Source organism: Labrus mixtus, chromosome 18 (assembly GCF_963584025.1).
Source record: "Labrus mixtus chromosome 18, fLabMix1.1, whole genome shotgun sequence".
NCBI classification, from domain to species: Eukaryota; Metazoa; Chordata; class Actinopteri; order Labriformes; family Labridae; genus Labrus; species Labrus mixtus.
In genome coordinates this window covers 4023389-4047456 of record NC_083629.1, presented here as the reverse complement: position 1 = coordinate 4047456, position 24068 = coordinate 4023389, and the positions used below count along the sequence as shown (strand labels likewise).

Here is a 24068-nt window from a genome sequence, read left to right as displayed (position 1 = left end):
ATATGTGAACTTTAAAATATGATTCTGGTTCTGCACATAAAAAGGGATTTAAATGTACATGTACCTGGCCTGTGTAGACAGCTATACTGAATAAACCTGGTTTATTTTTTCCTTCACTGTAAACAGATACTCTGACTGCTTTCCTGTCGTTATTCAGGAGCTCAACGAGTGTTTGCTGTTGTATTAATCTGCACCTGCTGTTACCATGCATGATTACATGGGTGTGACCAAATCAACCAGGACAGAAATCTGGAGGATTACAAGTGAAAGGAGTGAGGAAGATGGGAGTGCTGGGTAAAAGTTGGGCGAAACGAATTAAAGGTAGAAGGGACAGCAGCGGAGGGAGTAAAAGACAGAAAAACGGCAGAAGGAATTATGTACCGACAAAAGAAAAAAAAAGAAGAAAAAAAAGATATCAGGATGATTGACAATGAGCTGGAATGACAGAGAGATTTGCAGACGTAAAGAACATTTTGACACTGAATAGATGCAGTTGATATGACAGTCTCTACAAACAGTGAAATCCAGCGGTGCCAAAAACAAAGCCGAGCCAATTTTCTGCTGCTGTCCACATCTGCTACACTCAATGTTTCATAAAACAAGAACTGATTTAAACAATTTGCAAAGCGCTTTTGATGTGGATTTTATTGGGGCATTTTATGATTTCTTGACCATTTGCCGTCGCTCGGGTTAGCGCAGAAGCTCCTGACTGTCGCTGTCTCTCAAACTGCAGAGTGCAGGAACGCTGCAACAAACGGATTTTCCCCCTCGCTGGAGTCAATGCAAAGACAACGTGCAAAGGGTTACTAACAAGGGTCAGTAAGGACATGAAGGATATCTAGCAGGGTCTAACAGATCTGCATGTACGCACGTACAGCGGAAAAGACTCGCACAAATCTGCATGCTAAATTAAGTAGCATCCTCAATGAATATGATACGAATGCGCTCATGCATGGACTTGCAAAACACATGCAATCGTTTGTCTTCAAACAACGGTGAAAAAGACATACATCTTTGCCCTGGGTCATGAATTAACACACTCCCACTCATTTGACAAAAAGGTGCACAAAAGCATGTAGCGGAGCATATTCATACTCAGCCTTGATATGCATATGTGCAAATATCTCGAGACAAAGAGGCAACATTAAGCAGGAGGAGAAGGGCTGCTAAATGAGAGCTTGGCTCAATGCAGCATGGTTAAGCCTCTGCATGTCGAGATGTTTCTTAGAGGGTTGAGATGAGGAGGGTTGTGTTTTATAGCCTCTCCTCATTTATCTACCCCCCCCCCCCCCCCCCCCCGCCTCTCTCTCTTGCCTCTCAACTACCCCCTCTCCATCCCCCTTGCGCCGTAGCTTCCCCACTTCCTGCTCTACACTTTCTGCCGTTAGCCTCCTTCTGTCTTCTCTGCTCATGCAACTGGCAGAGAGAGGGAGAGAGCCTCTAACACCACAGCAACAGCTCCAGTCTGGTCTGCTGGAACTATCGTAAGGTCAGTCTCCCTCAGACACACACACACACACACACACACACACACACACACACACACACACACACACACACACACACACACACACACACACACACACACACACACACACACACACACACACACACACACACACACACACACACACACACACACACACACACACACACGCTTCTTCAACCAAGTGGATTTTCTGTGCAGAAGTGTCCATCAAAGCAACACATTTGTTGCCAAACCACAGCTAATTAATATTTCAAGGATGTACATTGAAGCCACAGATAGCAAAATTAAGTTGAAACCTTATAGAGCTGTGTCTTTGTAATGAGTGCATTATACATCAGAAAAAGTCAAATTAAAAAAATAGAGGCTGGCATAATTGTTTTTTTTATAAAGGAGATACATGCAGCACATGATTGCTCACATACGCTCTATCACATGCACAGGAGAAAAAAGGAAGATAACATAGGACAAGCACTAGTAGGCGACCTATTGTGTGGTGTAATTAGAGTATTTTGCTGCAGCTGCTGTATGGGGTTAAGGTCCTGTCACAGTTCATTATTTCATATTGAGGAGGAGGAGCATCTCTCCCCCTCTCTCTCTCCCTCTCTCTCTGTAAGTGTGTGTGTGTGTGCATCTGTGTGAGTGCTTCCTCTAACCTGACATTATATAGATTCATAGAATCCTTTTAGTACAAGATTACAATATTTGTTGATATCATAACATGTGCCATAACACAATTTGAATATATATCATTAATAAAGAAACATTAATGAAGTCATTACAATTATATTAAGGGCAGTGAGCATTAACTAGTTAATCGCGATTAACTCCCAAATTGATGCATTTATTTTTTGAATGGTGATTAATCTCATGCTATTTTGTCCCTTTAGGCGCACCGTGGACAAGCCTCCCCGTGTCTCGCTGTGGACAGTGATGGAACAGAACGACACTTCTTCACCTTTGAATGTCTCACTACACTTTCAAAAAACTCCTCAGCAGCTCAGCTGACGAGTCAACAGTCATATCCACCTCATGACATCAAACATTTCACTTTTTTTTACCAGTCCTTTGAGCTGTTTTCATTTAGTTTTTGATCCATTACGAGTTCCTTTATCCTTTCTTAAATCCATGTCACAACCTTAGATCTACCAGGAGGTCCTTACTTTATTTCAAAATAAAAGCAGGTTGAATTCAAACAGCAATTAAAGGGTGCTTTAAGACAGTACAAAAGTTCAAAATAAAGGCCAAATCATTTTGATTTATTAATGCAAAATAATGGAATTTCCCACATGCTATTAAAAATATGTACATTTTTACATTTTTTTATCGTTTGACAGCCCTAACATATTTATATACATATATATATAACCAAATTTACTTTTACTGATCTCTGCCAGACATTTACTTAAAAAAAACATCTACTCTTATTTAAAAAAAAAAGAGGTAATTCTGTTTTTCACTTTAATCACTTCAGTCAATGTATCTGCCTCGAGGTGTGTTTGAACACTAACAGTGACACAGTCCTGCCAGGGGAAATTAACAAATGAGGCGAATCCTTAAGACAGAAATATGAATTTTGTTATCCCCTTGCTTCAATGATATCAGATCGTTAAACCTCTAGTGTGTGTGTGCGTTTGCTTTGTGCTTTGTTACAGTGAGACATACACAGATAATGAGACAAAGATTTTTGTTCAGAAATGTAATGAATATTTCAGGAGAAGGAAGATTTTTATGAAAAATGAAAAAAAAAAAAAACTCAGCAGAGAAGGATATAACAAAATGAGCCAAGGAGGAACACGGGAGACGAGCATGAAAAAGGAACATGGTGAGACAGGACAACGAGAGAGAGAGAGAGAGAGAGAGAGAGAGAGAGAGAGAGAGAGAGAGAGAGAGAGAGAGTAGTGGTGGAGGAAGGGGGGAGAGAGCAGAGGTCTCTTAACCTGGTGCGACGGGGCGTGTGCTTGTAAATAAACATCAGCCTGAGATTATTCTGAACACGAAAGCCCAGACCGTGGGGCCCTGAGGTCAGAGTGGGCCCATACCTGGCTCTCACACAGATACATACACACACACATAGAAAGCACACACACACTTATCTGCATCCACACCTACATACAAAGACTTTGTGTAGAGAGCAGGCCTTATTCAAATAGTGTTGGTGCATGCACACAAACACATGAAACAGACACATACTTTGAGGATATAAAAAAAAAACACAAGCATGCATGCATCCAAACACACACCCGTGTGCACACACACACACACATACACACACACACACACACACACACACACACAGGCAGACACAGACACACACACCCAAATATAAACTGACAAATGCACACAAACACACACGTAGACACTACACCCTGCAAGACAAAAACTGGATTTAAACAAAGTGAATAAGCACACTGCTGAAGTACCCACTCACACAGTGCCCACAAACTCAGAAAAACATGCTACACAAGCCTGGGCACACAACACACACACACACACACACACACACACACACACACACACACAACGTCGTTGTACTGTTAACACCCCAGATGTCTGTAGACATCTAGTCATCCTGAGCTTAGACGTTGTGTGTCATCCATTTCATTTTTTTTTGTTCTTCCCTTGTTTGTTTTTGAGGAACCGCCTGATGAGTCCAGACACTGGGATGTGGGATTATTCACAATGACGTAATATGTTGCTAGATTCACAGCACACTCATGCTAATCCATCAACTACGTCTTGCGTCCTCGAAATCAGAGGCAGAGGGAAGGTGGGCTAACATCACCTCTACCTGACCTTCCCTGCCTGATCACTGTGACTGTGTTTTTTTAAAGTGAGGCACAAGAACAAACTTGCAGACCGTTCATTCTTTGGGATTAGTTCGGGAATGTTTCTCATTAGATGACCTCTGATTCTGGATGGCTGAAAAGAATATCTGTTTTCGGGCCGCATAATTAGAGCAAATTTTAATGATATAGACAGACTGATAGACTGTAAGACCAACTTTACCGACTTTAATCACAATGCTACAACTCTTTGTAGGACTGTCATGAACTAAAGGACGTTTAATGGAAGGGAAAAAATCTGGAGTGGTACCATCATTATTTCCCCTGGTGATCCCTTTGGGTTGAATTAGCCACAGCAACTGTTTGATCCACTTACAATCCAGGAAGCTAATGATATGAAAACTCAACACTCAAAATACATTTGACATGTCAAACAACACAGACTCACTTTTGGATGCAGCCTGAGGTAGGCTGAATAGAGAATGTCAATATGCAATCAACTTTTTAAGTTTTTTCCAAAGTCATAAATCTTTTTAATGGAAACATCCAAAGGTTTGACTTACACCTGAAACAATCATTTATATATCAAGGTTTTAATGCAACAGAACCATTGTTTAAAAAAATCCAGTTTATAGACAGATTCTTTGTAGAACCAGCAAAACCAATTAAACAGACTGTTTTACTGGAGCTACTTAGTAGGTAGGGGTCCATTGTCAGGGATTTAAAGCCACCCTGCAGGCAATGAAAAAACTACAGTTTGCATGAATCACACAGACCATGGTAGTAGGGTCCATAAAATAAACCTTCCATTTATTGATTATAAAGAGAAAATGTTGATTCACACCAGGATAAATCCAGGTAATCCACAATCATTGTCTAGTTTTGTTGGACTGTAGTGCAGACCAATTGCATGCAATAATACTTTGTCCATCTGAACATAACTTTAACTTCACTAAAGGAAAACTATAAAAGGAAAGTATTTGTTAATGTGATGTGCTTACTGTTCAATGCTGGGGGACAGGTAGAGTTTAGGGAAGACCTGGGTAGCCTCAGCATCCTCAAAGCTCACTGAGAGAAGAGCGACATCCTCTCCAGGGTCCAGCGCTGTGTCCTGAGTAAGAGAACGTCCGGTTAGTAATGTTATGCAATTCTTTCACTTATCTTTTACCTTAATAACACCAGAAAATCTCTCGGATGGAGATCGGTTTCTAAGGAAATGGTCAAGACACATAGACACACAACAGATAACACAGACTTTATTCAAACAAGAAGACTGAATCACACCCAAATAAGGAAACTAAGAGCGCACTCACACTAGACCAGTGGTGTCCAAACTTTTTTTCTTGCGGGCCAAAATTGCCGTGTTAGAATCGCTCGCGGGCCACAGGTTTTGTTTTTTAAAATATAGTTGAAAACATAGTAAGGTTTTGTAGATCAGAATCAAAAGGCTCGCTAAAGAAACCCTTTAATAAAAGGAAATCAAATATTTTGATTTCTTCGTTCTACTTTATTTGGTTTTTTTCTCAGAATCAAGCCTGTAACGTGGTTCATTTCTTTGGAAAAGCTTTCTGCATTTAGCTCAGGTCATCAAATGGTTAAACAACAGTCCGCTTGTTTGCAAAAACTTTGCATACGTTTTTTTTCATAGTTTCCAAAAAAAATTGGAAAATAGTAAAAGCTGTAGATTTAAAAAAAAACAACAACAACATGTTACTGAACATTTTCTATTTTAGGAATATTGTTCAGCTCTTGTTAACATGAAAAAGAAAAATAAGATAATGTGCCAATCTTAATCAAGGCCTCGGGCCAAAATCTTCTGATTCTTCATTTGAAGTCGCAAAAAATCCCCTCAAGGGCCGCAAATGGCCCTCGGGCCGCACTTTGGACACCCCTGCACTAGACAATCCATGATGTGCCAAAAACCTGTTAGACCCCCAAAGTCCAGTTCGTTTGACTAGTGTAAGTGCTCCGTTCCCTGTTTAAGCACAGTACACTTCCTTGGCCCTGGCATAGGTGGAAGAGGTGGGCTTCAGAACGGTACAGTTGCTTATTCACGAGTACAAGCAGGTGACACAACGTGAACATGAAGTATAATCGATCCCATCCTTCCATTATCCTGAAGTTTTATGATCCAAAATAAGCGACAAAGTCAGTACATGCAGTCATGTTCTCTGTGCTGTTCTCTGATATTCGTCCCCTTTTTTATAGTCCATCTGTCTTGTAAACAAAGCACGCTTCATGATCCGTAAATCTATGAGTTGTGTTACAACGTTATGTTCATGAGGTAACCGTGCTCAGGCCCGGTTTGTCCTGGAGCAGTGCGAGTGCAGGCCAGCGGAGGAACGAGGATGAGGAGGGGGGATCTTGCTTCAGGACAATACGGAGCAACATTGCCTAGTGAGTGCGTCCTACAGTTCTCTAACAGCTCTTAGTTTTAATATATATAATGTTATGCAAATGATTCAAGGCCCAATGAGCCACAGCCTGAAACTCAATGCCCGACACCACAAGACTTAAAGCTAATTTACTCCTCTTGTCAGCCTGTTCCATCTGTTTGAGTAACTTCATCATTAGAACACATCAACGACAACTTCAGGTTATTTCAAGTATCTCTGGAATTCAACCGCAAATCAGTTGTTTTTTCCTGCACTAGTTTTGTCATTCATGTAGTTGTTGGCATGGGACATCTATTGGCTATTGCAGCTCGGATTATTGGTCTTGGCTGTTTCTGTTCTGGCTTAATGTTCAGCAATGGCAATAACAAGGGCCGAGCATGTTATGGATAAAGATAGACTTAGCTGACACAGCTACTAAGCTAGCTGTACAGCTGAACAAAAACAGCAGAGTGAAGAAAAGTCTGCTTTTATTAGCAAGTCATACATCAGACACTGCTGGTATGACTCTATGATCAGGGGAACTCAGTTTTCTTTGCTCCCATTGACTTTATTTTCCATTAACAGCGATTAAATCTACATAAAATCTCAGGAAAATTCACTGTATGGATTGGGAATGGTATATAATGTTGTTTATGTTGATGTGCATGTTAGAGGCCAATTTACATGAAGTTGCTTTTAGAAAGGTTTTGATTATACAGAAGATTCAGAAATTGATTGAACAACCTTTTAAGCACTTTGTTTTGAAGCATGCAGATCCCAAGTTCAACCAAGATGGTTGGTTTCAAACTTTCATGTAGACACTAATCCATACCATACGATACAATGCGATGTAATATGATGCGATACGATGAGATCAGCTGCGATACGATATGTTACAATACGATACACTTTTATTATCCTCATAAGAAACATCTTCTTGAATAAGCAATCTATGTTGCATAACATTTTTTTTTATTTTTCTAAAGAAGCAATTGGTTCAATATGTGTGGTTAAAAACTACATGTTTTCTATTCATTCTGTAGTTTCAAATTGTTGAAGTAGAATCCCCCCAAAGCAAAAACCTAGAGATCATACATTTCATGCGTACACAACAAGTGTGACAGTCCCAAAATATTGAAGGAGATGGAGAGGAGGGGGAAGACACCAGAAGAAACATCTGTTTTATTTCATGCCACATTAACTTCAACAGCTGCACAGTGAGGCTGAGCTGATGACTGGGAGCTCCAATCAAATCATGTGTGAGATGGATGCAGAGGCCACCCGGAGCTGCTCGCTACAAACCTCGTCTGTCTCTCCGAGGTTCTAATTTCTCGATCTGTGATGTTTTTCCTAGAGCATGGCTACTTCTCAGGCACCGTCATTAGTGCAATTCCACATCAAGTACCACTCTGGCCTCTCTCGGCAGACAGAGGCTCTGCGGTGTTAATCAAATGTCTTACAGATGGTTTGAACTCATCCATTTGTTATAATCGCTGCACGCTGTGGTGAGAGGGAATCTAACCACCATACATGATGGACAGAGGCACACAGCAACCAGTATGCAGCAATGCCGCCTCGAACGTGATCAGGCCTATGAACTAATTTCACAAACGGACCACTGGATTGAGAGAAACACTGAGTGGGCGGATAAGGAATTCCTTTACTGCACATTTTCTCTCCTAATGGAGTGGGATTTATTTATCTTCATGTAATCTAATGATATGAACAATGTGTTTAATTAAAGAGAAATTTATACAAGGCACTAAAATCAATAAAAATGAGATAGGTTGCAGCTGAGAATATATAAGCAATGGCAGGGGCACTGGAAACAGCTATTAATGTGTCTGGAAATTTGGCTAGAAACAGTAAAAATGCATTTTTTTAATTAAAGTTGTGAGTCTCTTTAGGAATCTAAGGAGATCTACCTAGATTAAAAAAAAACGTCTACATCTGCTTGGCTCATCATCAGCACAAATGAGATCTGTGCATATAACAATCACTGCACTGCAGCCATAGGGTCTGTGCCCATTACGGGCTATTTAAAAAAAAAATATGGCAGCGCTCACGCCCTTAGTTTCAGAGAACTTGTTACTGGTGCTTACTGTTGCTAGGCTTCTTAAGTTGTCCCACAGCATGCACACGCTTCATTTGGTAGTGATCGTTGGGTCCGTTTTAATTTGCTCTGTATGCTGAGTTTCTGCTTTTATTCAAGGAAATTTCCCAAAGAAAACTCAAAAACAATGAGAAGGAATCGAGTCCTGGCTCTAGACCTGGAAATTTTATCTTCGAAGAAAAGTCGGATTAGTTTCTCCTCCACCAGTGTTGTTAACAAAGTTGAAATCAGAAGTCCCGCTCCTTCTTGATTTTAATTGGACGGTGAGGGAGTTGTGACATTGAAGAGCGAGGCGTTTTTTCAAAAGGTCAAGTATAAGTGAGCCCAACGACAAAATACAGCTGCCGCCGAGGGCTTATTCTTCTATGATTGGATTGAGGAATTTAAGACATTATAAATATCGGAACAAAAACCACACCAAACTCACACCTAAGGCCCCGTGTCCACCTAGCGTTTCTTCAGGGAAGAAAAGTGTTGGCTGTACGCTCGAGAGAGTTTACATGAAGCGTTTGTGCACTGAGAAGAAAAGTGCTGCATGTCCGTCCTGTCTCTATGACGCTTTTCATCCAGACGGCCGCTTTTTGCTTCTACGCTCTGTCCTCATTTGTGAGAAAAAAACGCTAGGTGGACACAGGGCCTCATACAGCAATGTTGAGGACATCAGATAGCAATATTTTTTTATTCCGATTAAAACAAATCTGCATTAATTTAAAGTCTCTTCCTATTATGTACATGAACCTCGAGTTGCAGAGTTAGAAGACTTCTGTTGATCGGGGTTTCCAGTGGCTTTAAGTATACTTAAGAGTCATTAATGAGCAGATCTTGAGTTTATTATACTTTTCTTGTGTCACAAGAAGGGCTGCTGCTGTACTGGTTTTCATGTAGACTGCCTTGTTGTGGCAGAAACTATAGATATTAGGGGGTTAAGACGTAAACAGTAGGAGGGAGGCAGTGAAAGACAGCGGGGTTGTACGGCATCCAAAAGTGTTGCCTGATGGAATCAGCTCGCATCAATACAGTGGGCATCAGTAAACAAGAGCTGCTCCGTGTCTCCCAGCAGCGCTCGGGGCCTCAGCAGCTGACGATAAGGGACAGATAGGAACAGGCATGGAGAGGCTGGGGTGGGCGTGGAGTTTGGGTCAAGATTATTATGGTCTGATTTGTAGCTGTCATGTCCCGTTCTCATCTTCAAGAGGTGATTTAATGGATGCTTCTTTAAGGCTGGGACAAGAGTAAACAGACGGATGAGACCCAAGAGGAAGGTGAGAGGGCCAGATGAGGAACATGGGGCAGCTTAACATCCCTCGATTCAGTCAGACCAAAGGCGCTGTTGAAGCCTTTTTTTTTTGTGGAATGATTCAGACTCTCCTCGTCCCAGCAGACAGCGAAGAGCTGTCACAAGTCATATCAAATCAGTGAAACAAACAAAAACTAAAGGCAGACCCTTTACCTTTTAGCTATTGAAATTTTAAATGAATGTGCTGAAGCTAAGCAGAAAAACAATCTAATTTTGTCTTGTTGAGAAAAAATAGTTCAGTATAAGTTTTTCTTCCTCAAATACTTTAAGCTTCCTTTTTTTTAAGTCAGACCAATAGAGGATCAACAGATGACAGGCTGTGAACTTTAAGAGCATTTTCCAAATATCCCTTAAAGGAAGAATATATATGTATATCCTATGTAAATATTTATCTGAGTCATGACTGTCTACAATGAGTGAGAAGTGCGAGTCCTGCTGGCTGTGTTGTTGTCAAAGCTGTGTTTACATCATGTTTATATGGACGGGTCGGCCGACTCCTCTCCTTGTGTATAAAAGCAGTTTTAGCTTAAAAGAATATCAAACTCACTGCTTATTTTGATGGCACGTAAGCGTTTTTTAGATCATAGTCCTGCTGTGTAAATGTACATGCAATTTGAGGCAACGCTAACATAAGCCTGCTAACACAACAATGCAGGCCACAGGCAATTGCAGCTCGAGCCAAGAACAATTTTGTCCGCCGCTGGTGTAAAACTCCTTGCAAACTTGAGGGGAGGGTTGGGGTTGGAGGTGTGTCACTAGAGGAGAGCGGATGCTTCAGTATGCCGGTGCTGTGGCCAAACAGCAGTTTGTTTTGGTTTCATGCTGGTGCTCAAGGATGAAACCTGCTGGATCAAAAAGCCGCACATTCTTCCTTTAAATCTCTATTGTTCAAAAAAAGTTCTTGCAGGAAGAAAACATAGAAGAGTTCCCCTCCTCTCTAAAACAGATAAATCTCATAATTAAAACCACTAAAAACACTGAATAAAGCAATGTCATTTAAAATCAGTGTCTCTTTGATGCTAGTGGGCAGGTCTCAGGGGCCTGCGCGCCGAGCTGCCACTGGGCGTCTGAAACTCAGCTTGTTTATCAGATTACTAACGATCCAGCAATTACATATGAACATTCTTTAAAATGTTATTTTTTCCACCATGACTTGTAGCTAAGGACTCAAAAAGGTTTTAGAAAATACAGAAAATTCCATGACTGCAGAGAGCAAAACAAAATACTCAAACTTTACAATGCCATTTTGTTTTCAACAGTTTGTATGCTTAAAAGTAAATCAAAGAACAGAGGAGCAAAACAAATAATTTACTTGACAGCTGGCTCTGGTTATAGAATACACTGTGTTCTGAGGGGGTGTCATTAAACTGTGGTGGAAATGTAGAGGTATTTGAAAACTCTTGTGATTTTCTTTTTCCAAACGCTGCCAATATACGAGTATTTGTGCAAAAAAGATAGCTTAATGAGAAGAACAAAATGTGACCTTTTAACCTGACTGCCTTGAAACCATGGCTTAACTCAGAACAGAGGAACTCTTTCCACTGTAATGAAATCAAAAGCCTCCAAATGGCCATTCATTTCCTTTGCAAACAAAACACACATCTTCAGTCCTTTTAACCAAATACACTTGAGGGCAACTGCTGCTTGCTTATGTAAAGAGTTATTAGAGAAGTAACATTAAAAAAAGCCTTCGCTCCACAGGCCACAGGCAGCACCTTAATGAAGAGACTTCTTGGTTGGTAAGTAATGAGCACTGAAGCAGCCGGGGTCAGAGGACTGAGAGACAGGCAGGGCGTCCTGCAGGGGTGTTGGCTGGACGTTAGAGCAGTATTTACTACATGTCCCCGGGGCAATGTGACTCAGCTGCTGCAGGACTGGATTTAAGAAAGCGGTTGGAGAGAGTGCACGCCACTGTGTGCTTGGACATCAAGGTTAGAGGGTGCCTCGGAGTCAAACCCTTTCACGTGGCCACCAACCCCACGTCCTCTGTCCTCCTTACTCCTTCAGACACATGAACACACACACACACACACACTAAAGCACAGACACTGTTCCTTATGTCTGTCCTTGTGTCTCCTGATGTCCCGGCCTCTGGCATCTCCTCTGTGTCGCATGTGACAGGTTGGAAATGTGACAGCTGTCCTCATGCCAGACCAAGTCTGGCCAAAGTCACAACACACACAAACACACTCATCCGCGAACGCAACACAGGGGCTCGACTGCAGGGCGAGTACGGAGGAGGTGAGGGCACTTTGTCCGCTTTCTTCGCCCAACTTTAAATGTCATGCCCAACGTAATGGGGTGGTTTGACTGACAGCAGGGTTGTTGTGCAAGGACATGTCCAGCTTCTAGGCGAGCGCCTTCGAATGCCCCTGTATATGCACTGGACACACTGCTGCTCGGCACCCTGATAACAACAATAAATACATGGCACTGTCTGCAATTCAGGTAGGACATTTTCAAGAATAGTGCACCTTGGATATCAGGGCAATCCAGGGGCTTTTACCCCTGACCTTTTTGGTTCATATTAAATGAACTCTGGTGTTTTTGACTTTGCAACACAGTTAAATTAGGCTAGTGGTAAGGTGTCAATTGAACCCTTATTCAAACCAAATAAGATGGTGACACTCTCATCTAGTTTTAATGCAAGTCTGTATATCCTCACAACGTCCTTACAGGTGAAGTTAATGTGATAGTGTGCAACAGGTGATCATTTTACAGTAATCCCAAGCCGAACATGCAAAATGAAAACACTGAAAATACCGCCCTTAAAGCAGTATATACGTTACTCTTTGGGAAATAACATGCCTTCCATATACACTCATCATGCAAACAGATGGAAGCCGAGACGGAAGTGCAACCTACGTATGCACCATTTTGCTCTGGTTATTTGGTTTTACAACAGATTTCCCTAACATGAATTGTGTGCAAGATAAGGGTTCTCTTGTATTTAATACAGATACTATTAAATCATCTTTGTGTCTGTTGTTGTAGTTGGTATAGATCAAAGACGATGTTTTCAGCAGACAACTATGGGGCAAATGGAGACCAGTGGAAGTGTTTTCCACTATATGTACCGGGTGTACATAGATAGATAGATAGATAGATAGATAGATAGATAGATAGATAGGAATTTTATTAATCCCTTGGGAAGGTATCTGAATGTGTTCAAAGACAGTGATTCACAAAACTACATCCCTAACAATTACTAAGTCCATTTGTTGGATAGTGAGTTGTAAAATTGCAGACCCATCCTGTACGTTTACAAAGTGGGAAAGAAGACAGCTCAAGATCCAAACACTTACACTAATGATGAGACTATTAGCTATTCTTTTGTAGTATTTATACAGTATTTTACATTCTGTAAAATGTAAAATTCTGTAATCACGTTCCAGTTTGGAAATAGTCTTTGAATTAATATGATGGGGGCTTTTAATTGTTTTTAATTCACTTTGTTATCTCTAAAATCACTCCTGTACATTTTTTTTTAAAAATCCTCACATAGTACTCTTCAGCGCTTTAACAGAATATAGTGAATTACTGTCTGACATACTGAGTTATGTGTTTGTGTCAGCCTTTTCATAAGTTTGACAGAGACTTACGCATCACTCCCCGAGGGCGAGAAGCACAGGGTCAAGGTGGCAGCTGCCAAAATGTCTCATTGGATGACATAAAATGTTCTGATTGAGAAAGAGAGTTGAGGATATTGTTCCTAATGATGTGGTGGCCGTGGTGCGGCCGCTGCAGCTGCTTGTGGGGAGGGTATGAGCAGCGATGTGGTGTACTTCAGGGGCCATGATGATCCCACTCCCTTCACCTCAAAACGCAGAACATGCAAGCACAAGCACGAGTCATCCAATTGGCAAACATGTCCAAAAGAAGACATCGTCCCTTTAGAGGAAATTTGATCTGTACCATGTGTGTCCCTCTCCTTCTAAAACTCTCAGCTCATGTTTTAACTCAGTCTGATGTAAGACAGGCTGGTAGATGTTTAACCAGGCACCTCACATAGTTGTACTCCGTGCCAGGACTTAACCGTGACATGAGGACAATGGGGTGAAAGATTACAGAGCACACGTGCTCCACCTGGAAACGTGCTGGGAAAACAAAACCCCAACACACCTAATCGCTCAAGAAAGCTTTGTGTTTAGGGTGTGTTTGCAAAGTCAAGAATAAGAATATACTGTTTGACTCTCTCCATGGAGTGCTATACCATGGGTGTGTCCATAAATGGTAATCCAGCAACAATTAATTGCCAGAATGTTCCAGAGTTGATTTGTTGGTGCAGCCATGCTTTTCGGTTGTGGGAAACACACTGTTGTATAGGGCCACCCCTTAAAAGTCAACATTTCCAATCATCAGTGGAGTCTCTGCAGTGACCTATTTCAGCAGGGTTTATGTACTTAAGAGTTCCTTAAAGTCAGTGTTTTTCTGACACACTTGTGCTGACAGAGGTTGTCAAAAAGGGCTGCAAGCTGAGCTGCCACTAATTTGTTTGTGAGTTAGGATTCCTTAAGTGTTCAGCATTCACAGGATGTTTATAAGGAATCCATTGTGAGGTCTGCTTCCCTACAAAACAAACCCTAAAAGCACTGAATAAAGCAACATCCTTACATTAGCGGTTGCCTTGGCAGCTGCTGAGTTACTGCTTACTTTAGATGGCTAGCTGAGATTCCTTCACCAGGTAAAATGAGCGTAAAAGTAAGAAAGTAGTTGGCTAGAAATCTTTCAGCCAACAGCCAACCCAAATGGAGGACTAGGATGGATAAGTGTGTAACAAGTTAAAACATGAGATGTCCTCTGATAAAGAGTTTGATGTTTCACTGAGCAGAAGAAACACATAGTCAGAGGTTCGTATTAAACTAAAACACACTACACGATTTTTAAAATTTTTAAACGATTTTGAAAATGTGAGAGACCCCACACATTACAACAATCCTGACCGATTAACAGTTCAGATCTCATAGTGTGTGGTGTCAACTCAGCACACCACACACTAACTGATTCATTCACCAACAACCAGAGTCTGGACTATCACAACGTGTAATCTCGCGCGGTCAGATGCGATTGAAGAGTAAACAAACATGACGGGCTACATGTGGCTAGCTGTTAGCTGGTACATCCATTACGGTAAACATTTTGGTCCTTTCCTTGTCAGTTGGATTGTGGTTTGTTTTACAGGACACGTTGTATATAACTCGTTTTGTTACCACAAATCAACAAGTTGGTCCTGAATTCATGACATCCATTTAACTTTATGCTTCGTGATTGCTGTTGTTGCCATGGTAATTTTTGTTGTGCTTCCTGCTTCAGTCAGCTTGCTTCCCTATTGGCTATTGTTCCGTTCCACGTTCCCCACACCACAGGATTTCCGATCGTAAATGTTGAACACGTTTAATATTTCCGATTTCAAATCAAGGCGGCCCCGATCGTCCGCCACCTCACTCCTAACACACCTCACACCACAGGAGAATCTGGCAAGATAATCTTTGGAACATCAGATAGTCGGGCCTGACTATCGTTGGAAGGGGGGAATCGGGCCCAGAATCGGGCCGATTATCTTGTAGTGTGTACCCCGCTTACCCCGCTTAAGTCTGATTTGACATAGATATTTCTGTGTTGTGAACAGCCCTACATTGTAGACAAAGATTAGTTGTAGTACCTTCAAAACAAAAATGTTGCTAATGTGCTATTGTAGTTTACCATTTACATTTAAATAGTCCTTACAATTGGAAAGTGAAGTTTCACAAGAGCTTTCAAAATAAATCCAAGCAGCTTAAGAGATTCATTGACCTAAGGCATTTTACCCCAATGAAATGAATGATGATGTAACCCTACAAATTAAAAACAGTGAAAGTGAAAGTGATAGTATGTCAAGAGTCAAAAATGCAAAACAAAGCAGTAGTCATAACTGAAATTCACCAACACTAAAGGCTAGTTGGAGTTAATATTTTCAATATGATGATTGTTATACACCATCACTGGGTTTAATAACCCCTCTTCAGAAGCAAATCTGTGAGTAACTGAGACTACGTCTATTGATTTTAATCAGGAATTGAACTATACTCTTTGTGTCATTAGGGTCATTTTTGTCATGTACATACTGTATTCTTCTTTTTCAGGAGCAGAACCAGCAGCAACAATCTTTCAATTCTCTGTGACAATATCTGGCCCATGACCAACAGATGTGCCAACGAGACACTTAAGTAAGCTGATCATTATTTCCCTCAAACACGAGTCATATGTGTGACTGTGGCCAGCTGTTACTGATAGTGTGTCACTGATAGCATGCACTGTGTGTGATGATGGGGCTTCAAGCCACAGAGGGTGACTCAAGTATGTGTGTTTGCATGTGGAGAAGTGCATGCCTGAGTGTTTTGAGAAGTGAATGAATGCATGTGCTATGTTCATGCTGATGACACAATGAGTGACCTGTAAGTCAAGTGCCTTCTGACTTCTATACTGCATGGTGACGGCATTATGTGTAATATCTAACATCTCAAATTTAGAACAGATCTTTAATTTAACAATAAAAATATTTTTTCCTTCTTATTTTCCTTTCCTATTTCACTTTAAGAATTAATTTGAGCAGAGGGCTTAACACACTGCTTGTGTTATTGTGGCATTTTGTGGGGGTGATAATTGTAATTGCATTAATATTGCTTCAGTGATAAGTGTTGCAGGGTGTTTCTGTCCCTCTGCAGGGTTAATGAGACTATTCCGGTCATCTGAACCACTACAGCCCCTTTACCCCCATTTGGGTCCAATGGGAAGTTGGGGCTTAAATAACCGTGAAATAAAGGCATTTACAAATCATTTGGCTCATGACAGAGCTGACATTTTTCATTAGGAGTTGTCTCAGCAGCGGTCAGGACAAACCACACAGTCTGATAAGCATTTCAGTTGGCTTGCACTCGGGATATCATTACAAAATATAAGAGATAAGATTTACTTTATTGATCCCCGCAAGGGGAAATTTCAGTTTTTACACTCTGTAAGTCATGAACACACACATAGGCTGAAATATACACACACATGCACAAACAGGATCCTATGGACATGCACTAATGGAGAGATTACAGAGTGACGGAGCTTCCCACAGCGGGCGCTCCTGAGGCGCTCCTGAGCCGGCGACCCTCCGGTTCCCAAACCAAGTCTCTACAGACTGAGCTACTGCCGCCCACAAACAAGACAAGATAACAAACAAGATACTGAGGTTTCTTTGACTTGAAAATGATCTCTCTTTGAAAGTAGTTTTCCTAAGTCCTTAACGTGAACGGTATGTTTCAAACCAACTTTAAAACAACATTCATTTTAGACTGAGGTGCAGCTCAATTTGATATCAACAAAAGTGGAGTGAGTCTAAAAGCATATTTACTGATATCTTTATTACTAATTACTAAAAGTTTGATTTTGTGGGCCAAGTATCCTGCACACAGTGCTCTCCATATAGTTAGCCTAAAAATCCTGATTAAGGGGCGTCAGTGTCCTAGTGGTTAATTGGGCTGTAGTGTTGAAGCGGTCAGCCCAGGTTCAAATCCGGCCTGTGGTTCCTTTCCCACATGTCATCCCCCACTCTCTCCTTCTCCCCGATGTCCGACTCTATCCACTGTCCTTTCTCTAGATAAAGGCATAAAAACCCACAAAAATAAATCTTTAATGAGGTTGATGAATTATTCAGACATTTTTTTATTATTTTTATTATTTTTATTATTGTTATTTGCTATAAACAGGCAAAACAAAATACATGTTAATAACAAAATGAGGCAAATTTAATAAGATTTACAAAATTAATTTGGAAGAAATATTGTGATTTGCTAAGGTCATGATTGTGTATTCAAGATATATTTTGTGAAATAGTTGATAGCTCGTTACTTTTGTTTCAGCATAAATATATATTAAATAAATATATAAAAATATATTTTTGGAAAACAGACAGAAGAGAGCACAACAACTTGATTTAATGTACTTAACGCATGAACAAGACAATTTCAATGATTGTTGTTGGAAGCTGTAATCTCCAAATTTCTCAATAAAAATCAATATCTTTCACGACGCTGTATAGAATGGCCAAAGGTGCGGCCAAAGAGAACAAATCTTATTTAAAGATGTTGATAATCCTTGTATGTTTGTCAACCTCTGAATCCGACCTGAAATAACCTTGTAACTTTTCCAAATCACACTCACTAATTTTCCCCTCTGAATACAGCGAAATGATTGCAATATTGAACCATGTGGTGGATGGAAAATGTAAAACTGTGTTCCAAGAATAAAACAGCATGTTTTAGATTCTGATTCTTTCAGCTACACTGCCTTTATTTAAGCATCTGTACAATGCTTTGAAGAAAGAAGAAACACTTAATGGTGGTGGTAATGGTCTGAAGTCATTTGTAAGCCAAGGGTAAGCCAAGACTCACAAATGAGCTCTGACAGGCAACATAGGGACACCATTTTAGCCTGAAGCAAAAAATGTGTTAATAAAAAGGATGAGACTCACAGAAGGACAATGGATGGAGAGTTCAATGAAAGATGAACAACATCAAGGTTGAAATGACAAACAACAAACACTGGATTAGTAGGGAGAACATTTGGAGGTGTTACAGAAAAAAAAAACACAACAACATATAGATTGTGTTCAACTTGATATAGAGCGAGGGCGGAAAGTAGGCCAGTTAGAAGTAATTCCATGGAGGCGTGGAGAAGTGTGGGGGGACGGAGGAAGAGGAAGAGGAAGAGGAGGGGGGGGGAGATGCTCTCCGGAGACTGTAAAGCTGGAAACCTCTGATGCTCAGCTGGAGGTACAAGCAGGTGGGTGGGAATCTTCGTTTGGAGACGGAGTGTGGGTGGTTAGGGGGGGGGGAGGGGTTGTGGAGAGTGACTGTGGAATCGCAGATTCGCCGAGGGAGACGGGAGGAAGCCATGACCTTTGGTACCAGGGTGTCATATTGGGGTCAGTGGAGCATTAGGGAGTGGATTCGAGCTCCGTGCTCTCTAACCAACAATCCTGAGGCTGTGATTTCTCTTTAATTCTCCGTCTCCACAGAGGATACTGAAGCGCTCTCCTTCATCTCTTTAAATAACCTTTAAACATTTACTTCCACACTTTGAAAAGGAGGTGATGGAAGCTTCCGATGCCAATTGTCTTATTTCCGCACGTGACTGTTTATCATTTCCTCATATGGAAGATAAGGGCTTATTTAAGGGGAACTAGTTTAAGAAAACAGGTTAGGCATTCATCAACAGGTAGGCAGATATGAAGCCACTATGAAAATGGACAGCCATCCTGTATATATATGATATCAAATGGATTTAGTATAAAAACCATCCATCCATCCATTATCTATACCGCCTTTCCCGTTCAGGGTCGCAGAGGACTGTGGCCGATTCCAGCTTTCATTGGACTAGTCCAGGGTGTACCCCCCCCCAGTCAATCACAGGGCTATAGAGACAGACAACCAGCCACACTCACATTGGTATAAAAACCCATCATGTAGTTGTCATGATACCAGAATATTTTACTTTGATACGATACTTTTAAACATCAAACAACATTGATACCTTTTAGGACACCATAGCAGCAAAAATACAAGTCCTACGCACCCAATATTTGGTATGCTTTTGTTGTAATTACACAAAATTGCAGGCAAACTCCTGAATAATGTCTACATTGGAAAAATACTTTACACCGCTTTTTCATCCAATACTTTACGTGCTTTTTACACCGCAGGTCACACCTACACATTCACACACTGATGGCAGAAGCTGCTATGTAAAGTGACCATCAGAAGTAAATAATAAGAGTCTTGCCCAAAGACACATCGGACATGTTGCTGCAGGAGCTCGGGATTGAACCCCCAACCTTCCGGTTGAGAGGCGACTGACTCTACCAACTGAGCCACAGTTAATAATCAAAACACTAAACTGCTATTTATGTTTAAAGCAAAAATAAAAACATTGATAAAACTGATAGTCACTTAAATACAAAAAAAAATGGCCTCAAGTGTCATCACCACGGACATGAGACATACTACCTAAATATGTTCTCTGCTTTCACGACTACCATGACATCATGAGGCAAGCGATGACTCAGTTACAGTGAGGAACATGTTGTTTATCATGTGCAAACAATTATCAATTCATCAGCGTCAGAGGCATTCTGTGGCGTTAGTCACCAGATATGATCCAACACCTACTTATGATATGATAGAGGCAGACTAAATAGGTCAAATATGTGTCATCATCAATGGGATGTGAGGGTAGGTAAGGTGTCTCTGATGGATTCTCACCTCAGATGATGATTACTATCTTATAATGGGAATGCTGTTAACAGGAAAGTACAACAGAGGATGGGGAAAAAACATGGAGGAGAAAAAGCTTGTGGAAAAAGATAGTGCACAAAAAGGTCAAGGTGCTCACATTTTCTGTCGTTGCTAACCACCTCCTCATATGCGGCGAGGCTGTGGTGGCACTGTTCATGTGTCACAACAAGGACGGGCGGAGAATTCCCTGACTCCTCAACCTCAGGGCACGACCTTTGTGACAACCCGCCTGTCAAAGCAGCACTGGGCTTGTTGCCCTGAGTGATGGGTCAGCGGATTGAAGTGCACTGACAGAGACGAGGGCATACACACACAAATCAATTCCAACCTATGTACAAATAAATAATCCATCCCTCTGACATTTTCACATTCACACTTTAAGATGAGCTTTTCATCTCACAGACACACTTGGGTTCAATTGGGTTAAATGATGTGGAGAACAAGGTCCTGTGTGCATTGATGGCGAGTATAGTTACGCATTGCTCCGGTGGATATGACAGTTTAACATAGCATGCTTACATTTTTATCTAAATGATCCACATTAAAAAACTGCGCTGCTCCTACTAGATGCTATCCATTCGCTGTGCTTGTTTACATCCAGGTTGTAGAGTGGGGAGAGCAGGAACAATAACTGGACCTACAGCCTGTCTATGGCTACAGCCCTGACAGCTGTGTTGCAGTTTGAGTATAACATTTGACCAGCATCGAGGGCCTACAAATACAAATCATCATCCCAACTAGACAAGGTGACATTAACCGTGTAGTCGACTAAATCACTTATGAGAACAATAAAAGAAGCAGCAAACATTTAGCAGAAAAGTCATCCAAGCCGTCTTTGTTCAAGGTGCAGACAACACTGTAGAACGTACAAGTAGTAACAATCAGAAACGTTCTTTTGATCCTGTGAACTGGATTTGTTTTCAGATAAAAGAATACAAAACATTTCAGGTGGGGAAAAAAAAAACGATTCATGTAAAAATCAAGATTCTTATCTTCTAAGATTTAAAATCGATTCATAAATTCCAAAGAATCGATTTCAAATATTTTTTTTTCTTTTGGGCAAATCAGTCACTCCCTTTTAAGTGCTATGGCTAGCTCTTTAACTCAGTACAATGCCAAATAGAGCGACAATAAATTCAGCCATTCTCACAGATGACTGGAGTAGATCCTAAAGTATGTACTAATTCATAAACAGACTTTGATTCAATGGATCAATGAATCCAGAATAGTTTTGAATGGAAAATTGATTCTGAATCAAATCGTGACCCCAAGAATCAAAATTGAATCGTGAGACACCAAAAGATTCCCAGCCCTATAAAACATCCTTCCTGTAGCGTCCATGTTTTTCCTTTTATAATTAAATCACATGATAATAAGGAAGCTGGAAAATGGACTCTCCAGAACAGCTATATGGGTCTATCTGAGGAACATGTGAATGCTGGGTCAGACGTTTGAAAAAGTGAAGGCACCAGTTGTTCATTGAAGCATACAGGACTGATACACCTAAGCTGGCCTGCCCTGACAGGTGCAACGAAAACAGGAGAGTGAGGTAGATGTGTATCAAGCACAGCCTGCACATGCCCACACAGATTCACACTTCCTGTTGATATGCTGCTGCTAAGTGATATACTGCTGTGTTTTAATATAAAGTGTGAGTGTTCTTATTCATTCTGTGAATGTTTTAAATGTGGTGAAAATGCAATAAATGGAACTGTAACAGTTGTGTTTAATATTGCACTATTTTAAAATACATGTTTATCCTTACATAGAACAAATAATGGCTCTCTCTATTGGTAAATATAGACACTTTCTCAGATACTAATGACTGGTGGAGAGCAGCAGGGTGCTACTGGAGTTTAACAGTAATCATCATGTCATTCCTCAAAGTTCAAATATTTACATTGGGCTCTCTGGGTGTTTCAGGGTGTGGACATCTCCAACCACAAATTGATATTTACAACAACATGGATAAAGAGCTTTCTAGTTTCCATGGCCTTTCTACTTTTAGGATTCAGACGAGGCTTACAGTATTTTCAGCCGTGCAAGTGACGAGTCATTTCTATTACTGGCGATTGAGTGGAGTCATACTGTGAGGTAATAATGACCTCACACTTGACATCTGTACTCAATGCCATTAAGTTAGATGTGATTATTTGATACACTGTGGTTTTACTGTAAAGGAAGGGCTGAAGTAAGCCCTCCTTCAGACTTTTATCAGAGATTTACAGGGAAATTCCAGAGCACTGTAACTTCCAGAGAAATACACTCTAATTCTTAAAAAGTTTTGTCTGGCTCGGTCCCAATGTCCACACTGCTACACTTTGATTTACCCCACTGCTGTGAACATTTAATGTGCCTCCGTGCAAGAGCTTGTAAGTTACAGTAAAATACTGTATGGAAACTCTGATGTTTTAACCTGGATCATTAGGTTTATTCTTTATAAATCTAAAAACCTGAGAGCTTTTTTTCTGATTCTCTGAACACATAATTCAGCTTCAGGTTTTTATTATTTGTAGCCCATAGTTTTGGTAATGTTGGTCAGAAAATGATCATAAAAGCACGGTCATTACTCAAAGAACAAAGAACAAGAAAAGGTGCACTGAACTGTCGACTTTTAGGACTGTAAGTTGAGCTTGTCAGACAAAATATCCTGAAGACTTGGGCACATTCTACACGATAAAAGTAGTTCACTCTTAATCTACTGCTAGCTTTACAAGACGTGACTTTCAAACTATTTCACAGCAGGCACATTTCCAATAATGGGATAAAATCACAGCTTTTTTCTGGAGTTGAGGCCTGTCCTCTTATCTGAATCATTTGGTCTGAAGCAAGTTGTTCTCTCTTGTCTTGGTGTTTATATATGGCACATTTTTTTATTCTAAGCTAATGGAAGTATTTCAGTTAAATGGGTTGGACACTGTCAACAATCAATCACCAAGCACCAAAGAGTAATTCAGAAGGACTGGGAAGGAAGACGATAGCCACTGCACACAAGAGCTGATGTCCACATGTCATAACTGAATGTTAAATGAGACATTTGGAAACTAACTTCACACTTGTAAATTGGTGAAAATTTGAAGCCAGGAAGTAAGGATGAAGCTCAAAATACTAACCTAACTAGCATTATTGCCTTTATGACTATAGGTAACGTGAAGCGCTGCACACACAAGGACAGCTATGGCCGAAAATCTGTTTCTGTTTGGATTCCAATTTGGCACGATAGGAAATAAACAGGAGAATGTATCCATTTGTAGTCTATTTGTAGACGTGATTCTGCAAGATACCCGGTCTTTGCCAAGTCCTACAGTCTATGACTACATTTGAAATGAGAGGATGTCAGACTGGAGTCAATTAAAATGTGTTGTATTTTAGGCATTAGTTAACTAATTCAGTTAAAAGGACATGACAGGGCGCTGGTGGTATACTGGTGAGTGTGCGTGCCCCATGTATGGAGGCTGTAGCCCTCCAAGCAGGCAGCCCGGGTTCAAATCCGACCTGTGGCTCCTTTCCCTCATGTCATTATCCACTCACTCTCTCCCTGATTTCTGACTTCATCCACTGTCCTATCTCTAAAATAAAGGAACAAAAAAAACAAAATAATGGACATGTCATATTAATTTGTCAAACTTTATTTTTATGATCAATAGAATCGTTAAATAGTGACGCTTTCAATAAACTTCAGATATTCGGTC

The 24068-nt window shown here is 40.7% G+C and overlaps 1 protein-coding gene across 1 annotated transcript in view; it reads right to left on the bottom strand.

Annotated features, from left to right (window-relative positions):
- Nucleotides 1-24068, bottom strand: part of babam2 (BRISC and BRCA1 A complex member 2) — a 95348-nt gene that overhangs the window by 25341 nt on the left and 45939 nt on the right. The window contains exon 7 of the mRNA XM_061062690.1: nucleotides 5274-5383. Coding sequence (XP_060918673.1) covers nucleotides 5274-5383 — 110 coding nt within the window. The remainder of the gene's footprint in view (nucleotides 1-5273; nucleotides 5384-24068) is intronic.